This window comes from Malaya genurostris, chromosome 3 (genome assembly GCF_030247185.1).
Source record: "Malaya genurostris strain Urasoe2022 chromosome 3, Malgen_1.1, whole genome shotgun sequence".
Lineage (NCBI taxonomy): Eukaryota > Metazoa > Arthropoda > Insecta > Diptera > Culicidae > Malaya > Malaya genurostris.
The window spans coordinates 254,520,912-254,537,504 of NC_080572.1; the positions used below are offsets into that span (position 1 = coordinate 254,520,912).

The 16,593-nt window shown below is 37.2% G+C and overlaps 2 protein-coding genes across 2 annotated transcripts; both read left to right on the forward strand.

The window, feature by feature from the left end:
- The first annotated feature begins 9,532 nt into the window (after nt 1–9,532).
- Nucleotides 9,533–13,033, forward strand: LOC131436803 (protein ERGIC-53). Its single transcript, XM_058605724.1, has 5 exons — nt 9,533–9,750; nt 10,673–11,000; nt 11,072–11,950; nt 12,017–12,139; nt 12,318–13,033. Exons 1-5 carry the CDS (start codon nt 9,564–9,566, stop codon nt 12,352–12,354), a joined length of 1,554 nt encoding a protein of 517 aa, XP_058461707.1. The 5' UTR covers nt 9,533–9,563; the 3' UTR covers nt 12,355–13,033.
- Nucleotides 13,034–15,250: 2,217 nt separating this feature from the next.
- LOC131434294 (uncharacterized) lies at nt 15,251–16,593 on the forward strand. The gene is made up of 3 exons (XM_058600958.1): nt 15,251–15,311; nt 15,584–16,265; nt 16,315–16,593. Exons 1-3 carry the CDS (start codon nt 15,251–15,253, stop codon nt 16,346–16,348), a joined length of 777 nt encoding a protein of 258 aa, XP_058456941.1. The 3' UTR covers nt 16,349–16,593.

Below are 16,593 nucleotides of genomic sequence, written 5' to 3' on the forward strand. Positions count from 1 at the left end.
TCCTGTCATTATTCTCTCTACCAGGCGAAAGATTGTGCATGAATACGTAGACTTCAATGGGCTGCTTCAGAAAGCAGAAAGGAACCCAAAAAAACGCAATGGGCTTTCTTATTTTATGGTACCCGTTGGGTTGCTCCTTAGTGCAATTTTCCTCTTTGGTAGCTTTGGCAGCTTCTTGATTTATGCTCTACATACTCAGTTAAACAGAATTGTCTTGCACTAAGGCAACAAGAAGAACAGAGTGGTAGGAACCGAACAAAGGGTTCCACATTGAACTGTTTTCAAATTAAATTGGTTACTTTTATTTAGGTAATTCTCTGTGTAATTTGATGTTTATTATACATAAATATGATAATAGAGTGGACAATGGTTAGAGAAAAGATCTAGCAAAGTAGTACAATAAAATTGACGATCCTATTTAATGATACTGAATAAAGGAATGCTTGATTTGAAATATGGCTTAAATATACTTTCCATGCCTTATACACCACGTTAACGCGATCGGGCATCTCACGTTACCTCATGGCATCGAGACGGGATCGAACGATAATAGCACGAAGTAGCGGCAGAGAATACGAAAAATAAGCGCATTAAGATGAATCCGCCTATTAGCCATTAATCCAACATGATACATTACTTCGCCCAAGGCAAAACTGCGGATGACACGAGACAGAGACTGGGATTCATATAGGAAACTGAACAACCATTCGCATTTATCCGCAGAACAAGAACCAGAAGCCGCATCGCTAGCCCGCGGTTTGTCGATTTATTTAACACTACATGGCCTATGCTTCACCTTCGCATCGTATAGATGCTGGTCTGCACACGCACGAGAGATGGAAGATAGTGGACCACAGTAGAGGGGATTATCACGTTCAAGGACACCGCAGTATGTCCAGCACTGCTGTTGGAACATAGTCTCGGTCAGTCGCCCATTGGAAGTGTGGGGGAAGGAACCCACAACCGCGAGGAAACGAACAATGAGTCTATATTCCGTGGTCTTGAAGCATAAAAACGTACGTGAGTAAACGAGTTCCTATCATCGGTTGATCTTCGCAAGTCTCTAGCCCAGTAGTAAGGTAGAATGTAGAACCATTTGTATCACTCGATTTGAAAATTTCTACAGCCGTATCTCAAAGATAGACTGTATTTTTGTTTTTTTTAAAGAACATAAACTTTACATACTAAGTTATACTAATGAATTCTAAGAAATAAGTTCTGATTTTCTAAATGCAATTTTAACATTTTTTGTAAACTTGTTTTAGCTGTCAGCGACGCCTATAGCGCGTAACCATCAAATCACAATGTTCCTGAAATCATTCGTTATCGAAGATATCTTCAAATTCACGGATTACAGTACAGCTTAACACTTATCCCGAATGACGACGAGTGGTAGATAGAAAACTTTTATGGTTTGGGATTATAGTAACGTTTAACTTTTATTCCCTTTCGATCGTAACATTATATAGCCCTTTGATTTAACAACTGAAACGACGGTCGTTCTGGTGAAAAAAAATTTTCTCCAGATGCTGTAAAAATTTGTTCGATACAGGATATTTACGACCAAACGCAACCCGGTTTATAGCGCAACCACAGAGCTAGCAACGAACCGGTTACAACCTTTTCGAAATTATGTTATCTCGATAATATGCAGATTTTAACGCCACACCGGTTTTCAGCCTGGGCGTTCGTCTTTATATAGTCTTATACAGAGTCGTCGAGCTTATTTCAATATTCTTTTTTTTTCTCTGATGAGGATCTACAAGTTCGAGTACACCTGAAATGATAGCTTGAATTACTAATATAGGTTCAAAATCATAGAAAATTCATCCCTCCTACGGGTTATTAACCCTTTTGTTACATATCCTTTTCTGATTGAGCATTCTATCAGGTAATTCATTTCTTAAGTATTTTCTTTAATTATGATTTTTCATAGTTATGAAGGTTACCACGGTTATTAAGGTCGCGAGAAAAAATGATCGATTACAGAAACAGAAAATTGCACAGCAAATTCCGTTTCTGGAAATATAAGCTTCAGGGTGAAAAAAAATGTTCGAAAAGATCAAGATGGTGAACATATTGAGTATTAATTTTTCAGAATTTAGCATCATGTAGAAAAACCGTGTTTTGGATGCTTTGGTTTAAATAATAGTTCAAGCACCTCTGTGCTCAATGTCTTACAAAACGAGCATGAATTCGTGATAATTGGGCGGATGCTCAAAACAAAATTTCAAGGAAACATGCTTCAAAGGAATAGCTGAGCGCGAGTGAATTTATGTTTGATTATACACAAACATAACAAGGCTGGAACATCATTCTTGGATGATCTGTAGCCGTACATTTATGGATACGAAAAACAGTTTTTTTATAAATCCAAAAGAGGGAAAATGACGGAAATACAAAAAAAATAAAGGTTGAACGACGCAGCATCTGCCGAAATAGGTTTTAAAAAAGTTGTCTCCTCGTTCACACGACATCGTTCGAAGTTGAGCTCCGATATATACAAATGATATATTTATTTAATTGATCAGTGCGTGAATCTCAAATACTTCAACAATGCAAATTGTTTAGCTAAATATGAACAAACATATATTCAAGAAAAGATGTAGTTTTTATGGTTGTTTTTATTAAAAATGAAATATTCATGATGAGCGTTTTTGAATTTATTTGTACAACAGCTTACACAAAAAATAGATTGGCGACGATTGGTTTATGAATAGAAAATTTATTTTTCATGGACTGTCCCCCTTAAAGTAATCGTAATAAGGTAAGGCAGTGCCCCACCTCGTGAATTATTTTAACTTTTAGTTGAAATTTTAATCGAATAGTTATTTTATCGTCAAAAACAATGCTGTTCGAGAGCATGGTTATTTTTGACAATTCGATAGTTATTTTCCGACATAGCAAAAAAATTGTTCTGTGTAATTCCTTTTTATACTTTCAGTAAAATAAAACACTTAAACTTTCAATACACTGTCAAACGTAAGTTTTTTTTCGAAGTTCTTCTTACTTCTTACAATTGTATCGCAATTGTTATACCACTTGATATCATTTTATTTCCAGTGCAAAATAACCCCGAATAACTTTCCATCGAACAAACTTTGGAATGAGCCGCAGTTTTAGCTAAATTTAACTATTCGATAAAAAATAATTGCTCAACTGTCAAAATATTGCGCGAGATGGTGTACGGCCTAAATCACGTTACATATATCAGGTTTCGTTTCCAATTTCTATCACAACTTGTATAACACGCATTGGAAACGAACGTTGTTAGCAATGAATATAGAGTCTATGCGTATTGCATTCAATATGCTTCCTCTGAAGATTTCATACAAAAAATTGATTTCCTGAAATGCTACACAGTGAATATAATTGTAATCGACATTGATATCTGAAGTACACAAATTGCATTCAATAACAAATAACAAAACTGTAAAGATAAATAAATTCCGTATAATTCAGGCATTACACTGAATGTATTTTGACGTTTTGGAACAGCTCATTAATGATATAAGAAATATTCAAATGTTTGAGATAAGAATTATTGCCAGTATTATCGGGAGTAATGCGGTTTAATCACAGAGAAGAAAAGTCGATGTATAAACTTCAATGTGTGTAAAAAACTTAGTTTATTCGTTTTAAAAATTTCAAATTCCTTCTGATTCAAATTTAAAGGAACACTAAAATCGTCGAGAAAATTTGTAACGAACATTATATAATACTGGGAAAATCAATTGACGCTAGTGTAAAGAGATATTTTTGAAAGACAAGATGAAGCTAAATTTTTTAGGATATTTGTATATGTCTTATTTCTATCCTTTCCAATAGAAGTGTAGTAAGACAAAAACAAAATCTCAAATCAGTTTCGGCAGAATAGCGAGTATAGACTTTTGGTTCGGTGTGTGTTTGTTTTCTGTTGGATGGGTTGGATGTAGATATAGGACTATAAGTGAATGCTGTGGCGGCCAAGTACAGCGAAGCATGCTTGGTTCTTCTAGTCAATTGGGCTTTCTCTTCATTCAAATGCAGGATAGTTTAATAGACACAATAATTCCCCCATTACGAGCTAGCTACGAGTTCGAGTCCCGTCTCCGCGGCAACATTTTCAAGGTCTTCATTACAAAGTTGAATTCGCATGTATTTTTTTCAATCTGGTTTCCCCGTTAGATACTGATCAAAATTAAAATTAGTTCAACAGGGCTCTACTTCTTAACAAGACTAAAAACAATCGGCGCTTTCGAAACTTACTTCAAAAACTACCATGAATATAGCAGCAAAATTCTTCAAACTGGTTTATAAACTACTCTAGATCTCGAAAAAAACGGAACTAGTTTCGGTTTCTCATTTGATTGAATAAATGATAAATCTCATGGTGCAAATTTTCTTGTTCGTCAATAAAAAAAAACGCAAATGCTACTAGTATACTTTACCGTATCGATCTGCGATTTTACGCGTATTTAAAAAGGACCCCTCGATGAACTCGGTTCACCGTTAGCTCCAGTTAAATGTGTCGTATGACAATGTCTTTTTGAAAGATATTTTATTCAGGCCTATTTGCGTACAAGCTTTACGTGGCCGATTTAGCTGAGTTTTTAGATAAAATTTTTTGTATTGGATCTCGTTGTCACCCTTTTTCTAGGGGGAGAGGAGCTTCCATTTTCCTCCTGCGAGGATTGAGGGGCAGTTTGTTCGTGGTTCGTCTCGTCATCCATTGCCGTGGTATTGTTGTTGATTCCGTTGCTAGTTACTGTAGATGCGCCTTGTTGTACATTGTTTGCAGTTGCTAGTTGGTTAGATGGTAAGCTGTTAATTGCAGCTGGTGTACTTTGTTCTATAGGGGATACGTTGGATGGTTTCGTTGAAGGGATGCTTCACTGTTGTTGGTGACTGTCACAGGTGTACTAGGGTTGCTTGGGGTTGGTGTAAAGGAAGCACCGATGTCCTTTGGTATAGTTGTCTCCTTGTCCGGTTTATGGCTTACCGTAATGAACAGCTTTTTGGCAATATTGACATGTGGCCATCTGATTGTCATAGGTAACAAGTGATTTGCACGGTATTCTTGTATCCTGACCGAATGTCACATAAGAAGGTATAGGCCTCCTCAAGCGCTTGCGTAACAAACGTACGCCATTAAGAATACCGGGGAAAAAATTCTTCCACTTTTCTTTTTCGATAGAGAGAATCTCTCCGTATTGGGACATGGTTTTGCGAATATAAGGATCGATGACGCTTGAGGGAAGATCATGCACACGCACTTCTATAGCACTATCTTCCACATATACTGGAATGTTGTACTTGATATTTTCATGCTCCACATAGTGCACATTATTATTGTCTTTAGCTAATTGAATTGCATCCAACTCTTTATAGAACTGGATATAAACAACATTATTGGTCTTATTGCATTGGAGTAAATGCACACGTTTAATGTCAAGATGCATTTGCTCCTTAAGCAAACCTTCAAGTTCTCGTATCGATGGTCGAATTTTGCACTGTCTGAAGCTAACAATTAATTGATCAGTGCGTGAATCTCAAATACTTCAACAATGCAAATTGTTTAGCTAAATATGAACAAACATATATTCAAGAAAAGATGTAGTTTTTATGGTTGTTTTTATTAAAAATGAAATATTCATGATGAGCGTTTTTGAATTTATTTGTACAACAGCTTACACAAAAAATAGATTGGCGACGATTGGTTTATGAATAGAAAATTTATTTTTCATGGACTGTCCCCCTTAAAGTAATCGTAATAAGGTAAGGCAGTGCCCCACCTCGTGAATTATTTTAACTTTGAGTTGAAATTTTAATCGAATAGTTATTTTATCGTCAAAAACAATGCTGTTCGAGAGCATGGTTATTTTTGACAATTCGATAGTTATTTTCCGACATAGCAAAAAAATTGTTCTGTGTAATTCCTTTTTATACTTTCAGTAAAATAAAACACTTAAACTTTCAATACACTGTCAAACGTAAGTTTTTTTTCGAAGTTCTTCTTACTTCTTACAATTGTATCGCAATTGTTATACCACTTGATATCATTTTATTTCCAGTGCAAAATAACCCCGAATAACTTTCCATCGAACAAACTTTGGAATGAGCCGCAGTTTTAGCTAAATTTAACTATTCGATAAAAAATAATTGCTCAACTGTCAAAATATTGCGCGAGATGGTGTACGGCCTAAATCACGCTACATATATCAGGTTTCGTTTCCAATTTGTATCACAACTTGTATAACACGCATTGGAAACGAACGTTGTTAGCAATGAATATAGAGTCTATGCGTATTGCATTCAATATGCTTCCTCTGAAGATTTCATACAAAAAATTGATTTCCTGAAATGCTACACAGTGAATATAATTGTAATCGACATTGATATCTGAAGTACACAAATTGCATTCAATAACAAATAACAAAACTGTAAAGATAAATAAATTCCGTATAATTCAGGCATTACACTGAATGTATTTTGACGTTTTGGAACAGCTCATTAATGATATAAGAAATATTCAAATGTTTGAGATAAGAATTATTGCCAGTATTATCGGGAGTAATGCGGTTTAATCACAGAGAAGAAAAGTCGATGTATAAACTTCAATGTGTGTAAAAAACTTAGTTTATTCGTTTTAAAAATTTCAAATTCCTTCTGATTCAAATTTAAAGGAACACTAAAATCGTCGAGAAAATTTGTAACGAACATTATATAATACTGGGAAAATCAATTGACGCTAGTGTAAAGAGATATTTTTGAAAGACAAGTTGAAGGTAAATTTTTTTGGATATTTGTATATGTCTTATTTCTAACCTTTCCAATAGAAGTGTAGTAAGACAAAAACAAAATCTCAAATCAGTTTCGGCAGAATAGCGAGTATAGACTTTTGATTCGGTGTGTGTTTGTTTTCTGTTGGATGGGTTGGATGTAGATATAGGACTATAAGTGAATGCTGTGGCGGCCAAGTACAGCGAAGCATGCTTGGTTCTTCTAGTCAATTGGGCTTTCTCTTCATTCAAATGCAGGATAGTTTAATAGACACAATAATTCCCCCATTACGAGCTAGCTACGAGTTCGAGTCCCGTCTCCGCGGCAACATTTTCAAGGTCTTCATTACAAAGTTGAATTCGCATGTATTTTTTTCAATCTGGTTTCCCCGTTAGATACTGATCAAAATTAAAATTAGTTCAACAGGGCTCTACTTCTTAACAAGACTAAAAACAATCGGCGCTTTCGAAACTTACTTCAAAAACTACCATGAATATAGCAGCAAAATTCTTCAAACTGGTTTATAAACTACTCTAGATCTCGAAAAAAACGGAACTAGTTTCGGTTTCTCATTTGATTGAATAAATGATAAATCTCATGGTGCAAATTTTCTTGTTCGTCAATAAAAAAAAACGCAAATGCTACTAGTATACTTTACCGTATCGATCTGCGATTTTACGCGTATTTAAAAAGGACCCCTCGATGAACTCGGTTCACCGTTAGCTCCAGTTAAATGTGTCGTATGACAATGTCTTTTTGAAAGATATTTTATTCAGGCCTATTTGCGTACAAGCTTTACGTGGCCGATTTAGCTGAGTTTTTAGATAAAATTTTTTGTATTGGATCTCGTTGTCACCCTTTTTCTAGGGGGAGAGGAGCTTCCATTTTCCTCCTGCGAGGTTTGAGGGGCAGTTTGTTCGTGGTTCGTCTCGTCATCCATTGCCGTGGTATTGTTGTTGATTCCGTTGCTAGTTACTGTAGATGCGCCTTGTTGTACATTGTTTGCAGTTGCTAGTTGGTTAGATGGTAAGCTGTTAATTGCAGCTGGTGTACTTTGTTCTATAGGGGATACGTTGGATGGTTTCGTTGAAGGGGATGCTTCACTGTTGTTGGTGACTGTCACAGGTGTACTAGGGTTGCTTGGGGTTGGTGTAAAGGAAGCACCGATGTCCTTTGGTATAGTTGTCTCCTTGTCCGGTTTATGGCTTACCGTAATGAACAGCTTTTTGGCAATATTGACATGTGGCCATCTGATTGTCATAGGTAACAAGTGATTTGCACGGTATTCTTGTATCCTGACCGAATGTCACATAAGAAGGTATAGGCCTCCTCAAGCGCTTGCGTAACAAACGTACGCCATTAAGAATACCGGGGAAAAAATTCTTCCACTTTTCTTTTTCGATAGAGAGAATCTCTCCGTATTGGGACATGGTTTTGCGAATATAAGGATCGATGACGCTTGAGGGAAGATCATGCACACGCACTTCTATAGCACTATCTTCCACATATACTGGAATGTTGTACTTGATATTTTCATGCTCCACATAGTGCACATTATTATTGTCTTTAGCTAATTGAATTGCATCCAACTCTTTATAGAACTGGATATAAACAACATTATTGGTCTTATTGCATTGGAGTAAATGCACACGTTTAATGTCAAGATGCATTTGCTCCTTAAGCAAACCTTCAAGTTCTCGTATCGATGGTCGAATTTTGCACTGTCTGAAGCCAACAATAATTGTATTCTTTCGTACCGGCGGTAGCTTTTGTTCGTTTGGTTCACTCATTTCGAGATCGTTCTATTGTTCACTACACAATACTGTACTTGGTTTCTTCTGTCCCGAACGTAAGCAGTTTTGGTTTATTGACTGACTTGGATGAGATGTGAAACCGAACTGAAATGACAATGTTTGTCACTGTTCGAGTTATAATATGAACGAAATTGTGCAGTTATGCATTTAAATGTTTCTACAATTAATTTGAATTTATAGTCGATTTCTTCAATGAAAAAGGTAATTATGTAATAATAAAAGCAATTGAATTGTATCCTAAATTTCGATTCTGAAACTAACGATGAATAATGTATAATTTTTCATAATATGTTTTTTAACAATAAAATTTATGGTATAACAATTCAGAGACAATAAAATTTATAATGTTATTTGTATTCACAGTCCGTTGGATTAATTTTATTGTACATTTCTTTTTTGTTTTTAACAGTTAAGCAAGTGGCAAATCACTCTAAACACTGCACTAACTCAGACAAACACTCGTCTAATCCAAAATAATCTCACTTAATCCTACATGGATCATGGATCTTCATGAACTTTTTTAATCTCTGTTTAACTTGGCTAAACTAGCTAATCTCACACAATCCTCCTATATATATATATATATATATATATATATATATATATATATATATATATATATATATATATATATATATATATATATATATATATATATATATATATATATATATATATATCCTGTTCTAAGCTCGCTTTTTTGTACAACTGAGTAAGTGATGAATAAGCAAGTGCGTTTAGAACGCTTTATTTATACCCCTCGTAAGAGCAATTCGATCAGTTCGCTTTTCGTAGAGTTCGACATATCGCTTTATTTATGACAACAATCGCGTGCAAATATAACGTCAACATGCTGTCAAACACAGCAACTCCGACTAAAAGAGCATGATTTGTTCTCCCTCTCCAACGTTCAAAACATATACTTTTCCATTCCATGCATGAGCTTCCAGCTCAGCTAAAGTGCAGTATTTCAATCAGTTCATAAAAATGGCTGTCACTGGGTTGACGTGTATGTCAACTTTCCTTCTGCTGGCCACTATCGTCAGCCCCAATCTACCGAGAGTGAACGGAAATACCCATCTGGTGCATCGACGCTTCGAGTACAAATATTCGTTCAAGCCGCCCTACCTGGCGCAAAAGGACGGAACCGTCCCGTTCTGGGAATATGGTGGCAGTAAGTAGCCAAAATCCTGTTTTCGCTGTCACTTGCTGGGTTGTTGAAGAAGCTCGTTTCAAAAGAGAGGAAAGCTGCGCGCGGTAGGGAAATGCTATAGTTACACGTCAGAAGGTTTTTCGTGTCTAGACGAAAAATTGCTTTCGTATGCCGGATATTTGAGGTTTTTGTTAGATAACTACAAAGCTGTATTGTCAGCAAAAATTAAGAAGATGCTGCTTATTATTCTTGTTCACTTATCAATAAATGAGTATTATTGTTCAATTAGTACACGCGTCACGGTAGCCAAAAGTAGTTTTTTGAGAAAATGATTTTTCGGTACAGCTTGTTTTGTTCAATATTTTCAGTAGGAAGCCTGATTTGTGTGAATGTTGAATTAAAGCTTAGTTTTATTCTGTACTTCATGTCCCTTCAGACAAAAAAATCAGTTATTAACTAGCATTACATCAAAAACGACCTAAACTTTGCAGCATTGTATTCTACTGGTATATGTTAATACAATTATTTGATTGATCTTAACAAGAGATTTGACAACAATATCAAATTGTTTACTAATACATTTCTCCATGCACATTTCACTTAATCAGTTGAAATACATTTAATTCTCTATGGTTCGTACCTACGTACTTTCAACGGCCAGTTTATTGTTTAAACCATGTGTCACGTTACGAACGTTCAACAATAACATGGCTTGCTTCTTACCAAAGCAATATTCATGCAGCACGTATCTAAACACACTTTCCTGTAGAGTCGGTCACCTCGAGTAAGTGAGTAAGACTGGTCTCACATGTCACTATGAATAGTTAACAATTTACCGAAAACGATTTACTCAAAGTAATGCCATGTACCGAAGTGAATCTAGTGAAATAAAAATAATGCTCTAAACCAGAAACTAACATTTCCGTATTCGTCAATTTTATAGATGCAATTGCTAGCTCGGAGAACGTGCGAATAGCACCTTCGCTACGCAGCCAGAAAGGTGCCATCTGGACTAAGCATAAGACCAATTTCGATTGGTGGGAGGTGGACATTGTGTTCCGTGTTTCCGGTCGAGGACGAATCGGTGCAGATGGATTGGCGTTCTGGTATACGACCGAAAAGGGTGACTATACCGGTGAAGTATTCGGTTCTTCCGATCAGTGGGTCGGTTTGGGAATTTTCTTCGATTCGTTCGACAATGATAACAAGCACAATAATCCCTACATCTCGGCAGTGCTCAACGATGGTACGAAAAAGTTCGATCATCAGAAGTGAGTATTTCAAGATAAACACATACAGCAGAGCAATCGCTTCAATAACGCTACCATCTTTACAATTCCAGTGATGGTTCCACTCAGCTCCTTTCCGGATGCCTGCGAGATTTCCGAAATAAACCTTTCCCAACGCGTGCCAAAATTGAGTATTATAACAACATTCTCACCGTACTGTTCCACAATGGCATGACTAACAATGACCAGGATTACGAAATGTGCTTCCGGGCGGAAAATGTCGTGTTACCGAAAACAGGTCACTTTGGTATTTCTGCCGCTACCGGAGGACTGGCTGACGATCACGACGTGTTCCATTTCCTAACAACATCGCTGCACATACCGGGTCAGATAAAGGAAGAGGTTCCCCACGATCAGGATCAGGCCAAGCTGACTCAAGAGTATCAGGATTATCAGAAGAAGCTAGAATTGCAGAAAGAGGAATACCGGAAAGAGCATCCCGAAGATCAAAAAGAGGAGATAGACAATTGGTTCGAAGACTACAACGCTCGCGAATTGCGTCAAATATGGGAAGCACAAACTTCCACCCACGAACAGTTGAAAGCACTCAACACCAAGCTAGATGAGGTGATAGGCCGTCAAGAGCGAACCCTTGGTTTGTTGTCTGTTCAGGGTGGTGTTCCGACTCCCCCAATTCAGCAGCCACATATACCATCACCGCAGGGCGTTCCACAGGTTGGATCTGGAGGGACCATCTTGCGCCAAGAGGTCGAAGCACTGTTGCAAAATCAGAACGTGGTGATACAAACTGTACGTGAAATTCGGTCTATCATAGGCGAGGTTAACGCGAGAACCGATTCTATTCTTAGTAATCAGGCTCGGGCCCCAACAGCGCAAATTCAGGGCGGAGGTTACGATATACAGAGTTTGATGCACGAAATGCGAGATGGAATGAATCAAGTAAAACAAGGAGTGGCAGGGGTTACTCAGAGGTATGAATAGCTGCGAGTTTCATGCTAAGTCGCTATTTGAACTATACGCTCTTATTTTATTCATAGACTTCAACAACCTAACGCACAAGCAAATGTACAATGTCCCACTCAGAACTGCGTCGGCATGACGGCTTTCCTGGTAACAATTGTCGTTCATTTGGTGGTGATATTGGGCTACAACATGTACAGGTAAGCTATTTTCGTTTGAGTGCTATTGATGATCAATGTTCGATAAGAACTTGAACTTGATACGAAAAAGATTGCTATTCCACCCGAGTGCGATTAATCTAGGCTATCTACAAACTTCATTGATTGCATTAGTACATGAAATAGTTCACATGGGTAATTCGAATATTTTCATTTTCAGAGATAGCAAGGACGCTCATGCAAAGAAATTCTACTGAATTGATCTTGTGCCGGAAATAGCCACTAGCAAATCCTACAGTACCGGTCGAGTGCTAGCCAAACATCGATGAATATAAATTATAGACTGTCCATCCAACCAACAACCCAACCGTACGGCATACTGTTTATGTTCACGATCGAAAAACTAATGTTAACACGATACCTAAGTGATAATGAGAGCATGGTATATTGTATAGGTATTGTTGCGAAAATCGGACGCACGAAATAATTATTCCACGGATCAAGACAAAGAAGATAAGATGTTGTGAATCAATCAAGCTAGGCTCCGATAAGTAAATCGGTATGCAGAAAGCATTTATTACTTAACACACAACAAACGCACTAATCTGATTTGTTAGATGTATCTACTTGATGGGGCAAATGGATTCTCTTTAGTTTGTCTCTGAATATAGTAAATGAAATTTAGTTTGATGTTTTAGTCGTCAGTTTCGTGGAAATAACAAATTATGTAGCATATTACGAGGAGGTTCTTTGTCCATGTTGTATTGCAAAAATCACAAAAGTATCTAGCAGTTCTTCTCGCAGGGCAACGTAAAAAAATGCAGTTGTTTTATGATAGTTTTTTTTTCGATGAATGTCTGTGTAAGTGTGTTATGTTATGTGTGTTGATTTACAAGAGCGAGAATTATTTAAAAATAAACAAAGTTTATGGATTTATTCTATATTCGTTTCATTCACCTGACCAATGTATAATTCCTGTACAAACTAAATCATTGCAGAATTTTGTTTTGTTGGGTCATTTCGATGCTCTTTTCCTTTGAAGAGAGGTGGTCTCTTCACCATCTAGCGATGCTTGTATATTTTTCGCAAAAAATTACTTAACGCATTATTAATGATAACGTTAAAAAATTTCTCTAATAAATATTACGTGACATTTATCTGAAGTTCTGACAGTTATCTGATTTCCATATGAAATCAATGGATTATTTTCATCTGTAGGTACCTAACTAATGGCGTTTTAGTTTTTAATTTGCACTACACCGGTGCAGTGCTACACTGAGGCATGAATAAATGAACAAAAATGACGAAAACATAAACAGTAACCATTGACTACAATAAACGATTCTATTGCACAGAGCTACACCAAACTTTTGATGAGTGCTTCACCAGTAGTATCGGTGCAGAAAAAGTGTAGCACTGGTGTAGTGCAATTGGTAAAAACGAACGGTTTCAGTGCAGCTTTCGCTACACCAGTGTAGTGCAATTTAAAAACGAAAACGACATAAGTTTTATCGTGTATGTCCCATGAAAATTAAATGAAAAGTGTGAAATAATCAAGTATGTTTTCACGTAGCTCTAATGTGAATATTTTTTTGAGTGATAGAATCGTAGCATTAGAGTTGCCAGATCCACAGATTAATCTGCGTTTTACTGATTTTCAATATGCTGCACATTAAAAAAATGGCACAAAATTTCATATATTTCCGAAACCCATCACAGAGAGCCGGTAAACCTCAACCGACTTGTACGCGACGGGCAGATTTCCCCCCAGACGGCTGGCTATGTCTGGTAGCCATTTTTGCCGGAATTCTGCCAGAATTCCGGCAAAAGTCAGGCAAAAACAACCGTTTCCGGCAGAGAATTTCGCCTAGCGATTATTAACGGTTCTTTTCTGTCGGATTCTTGCCATACAAGATTGGCAGAACCGTTTTGAATCGATTCTACATTTTAAGCGTCTTGGTTTTATTTTTTCAATAAAAAGTACATATGAAAGGCAACAAGTGATTGCCCTTCATGTATACTAATCATGGGAAATGTTATTGCCAATAACATTGCATTCTCACTACCAAACATACCCATATTTCAATTTCGTTTACCTCGTCTCAAGATTCGTTTTTTGTATGCACATGCGGGATTGACGAATATCAAATGGAATCGAATAAAAAAAAAAGAAAAAAGAAGGAAGGAAATAAACAAGACACGTACGGCGAGATAATGACGCAATTTCGCCTGGGCAATTTTGACAGCAGCCGGAATGCTGCCAGCCTTCTGACGGTTGCCAGAATTCCTCACAAGCGGGTAAGGCTGTGAACCATTTCGCGGTTAATTCTAACTTTTGGTTCAGATTTCGAGTGGTTATTTGTGTCGAGTAGTTAATTTTAACTAAAACTGCGGCCCATTTCAGAACTTGACGGATGGAAAGTTATTTGGGTTTGTTTTGCACTGGAAATAATTTTAGCAGCTTAGCGCGGCGATTCTTGAAGACGGCTGGAGAACATAAGGTCCGCCGTGAAAAGCCCTGCTGCAACTGTTCTAGGTACGAGGTTATCGAATCGAGTCAGCAATTGGTCGAAAAGAAAAATGCAGCAAGGGCGAGGATGTTGCAACACCGCACTAGAGCGAACGAGGATCGATACAGACGGACACGGAACACACAGAACACGGGTTTCCGGAGGAAAAAGCGCCACCAGGAAAACCAAAATCGCGAAGCGATGGAACAGCTGTACCGCGCAAATGACACACGGAAGTTCTATGAGAAGGTGAACCGCTTACGTAGAGGCTACACGACACGGACCGAAATGTACAGAGATACCAATGGTAACTTTTTCACGAACGAACGTGAGGTGATCGACAGGTGGAAGCAGTACTATGACGAGCATCTGAATGGCGAAGCACAAGATACAGAGAAAGGTACAGGAATCAATCTGGGTGCACGCTCAGCCGACGACAGATCACTCAAAAAAATATTCCCATTGAAGTTACGTGAAATATCCCATACCTAGTATTTCTCTCCCTTCCACTCTGTTCTACGTGTTCTATATGATTCTTATAGGAAAATCTAATTAAAAGTAAATGGTTGTCAGGTATTGAGTATGTGATGCGAAGACGGGAACTTTATGTGAAAATCCTGTGTGAAAATATTATTAAGTGAGCATGGAAAAGCTTCTCAGTGATTTGGATCTACCAGAGAATTTGATAAAAATTTTGATGAATGGTACATTGATTTTAGTTGAAATATATGTAACTTTTGCTTGACACATGCGTCTATATTCTTTTGAGAATGCGAATTCGGAATTTTTGAATTGTGTACATTTGATATAAACGAATTTCGTAATTTCCTCGATCCAATTGGAGTGAATTGGTGTTATGAAAATATATTCCAGGAAATAGCAGACTGGAGAAAACGAAACGTATGTATTTCGATCAAGTGTGCTCTGTTTTGTTCACCGATTTCAATATGCACATTTTTTATTTAATTTTTTCCAGAGACCTCGGATTGCCCATTTAATAAACGGTTGTTTTTCAGTCGAGAAGACGCAACTAATTCCGGTGCTTTGAATTATGCACAGGCAGTTGCGGATTTATTTGATTCTTGCGAGCAGCAAAGTGACACCAAAACGTCAACACATGAGCATCTATTTGTAGATACTATTGCACTGAATCAACAACATGATACTCAAAATACTCAACAACAAGTAACAGGATTTGATCAGGAACCAACTATTCCGACGTCTAGCAGCCCGGTATCAGCAAAATATAACTCTGATTTGCAGTTGTTGGATCTAAAAGTGAACCGGCAGGCAGAAACATATCCCGATTTTCTAGCTTGCAAATCTGGATTACGGCCACTTAGTGCAGACACAGATAATCAATACTCCGGAGCCCTACATGAAACACCCTCGGAGAAACTTCATAAATTACCCGATGAAAATGGGTCAATTATTCTACCCGTTTTTACTCCAGGCTTCCTAAGAAACTTACTCGAGAAGAACGAGACGGGGAAAGATATCCTGGAACGAACAAAAATTGGAGAACTATCAGATACAAAACAATTGCAGTTAGCTGGTATAATCGCTCGTCACCATCTAATATGCAAGAAAAAACTTCGAACAGAAGATTTGGAAGTCTATAGCCTAGCTGTCACCACGTTGTTAAAGTCAGAAAAAAGGTAATATTAAGTTTGTGTTAAACTTAGAGCCAACACATATTTTTTTTAGGAAAATTATTACACAAAATAGCAAACAAAATTAATAACTTGAAGCAAAGTATGCGAAAAAACGATATAAAAGAAAGCCAACATGCGAAGAAATTAAAATCTTACATTGAGTCTGATGACTTGAGTCTCACCGATGCAACAGAGTGGTTAATCCTTAACGTACAACCTTGGTCAATAGTTTTAGACAAGTGGGCATCCAGTTTCTGCAATAGAAAAAAATATTTGCGGAATGTTAGATTAGTGTCGAAGTTGATCAAAGAATTTCCCCATTACACAAACG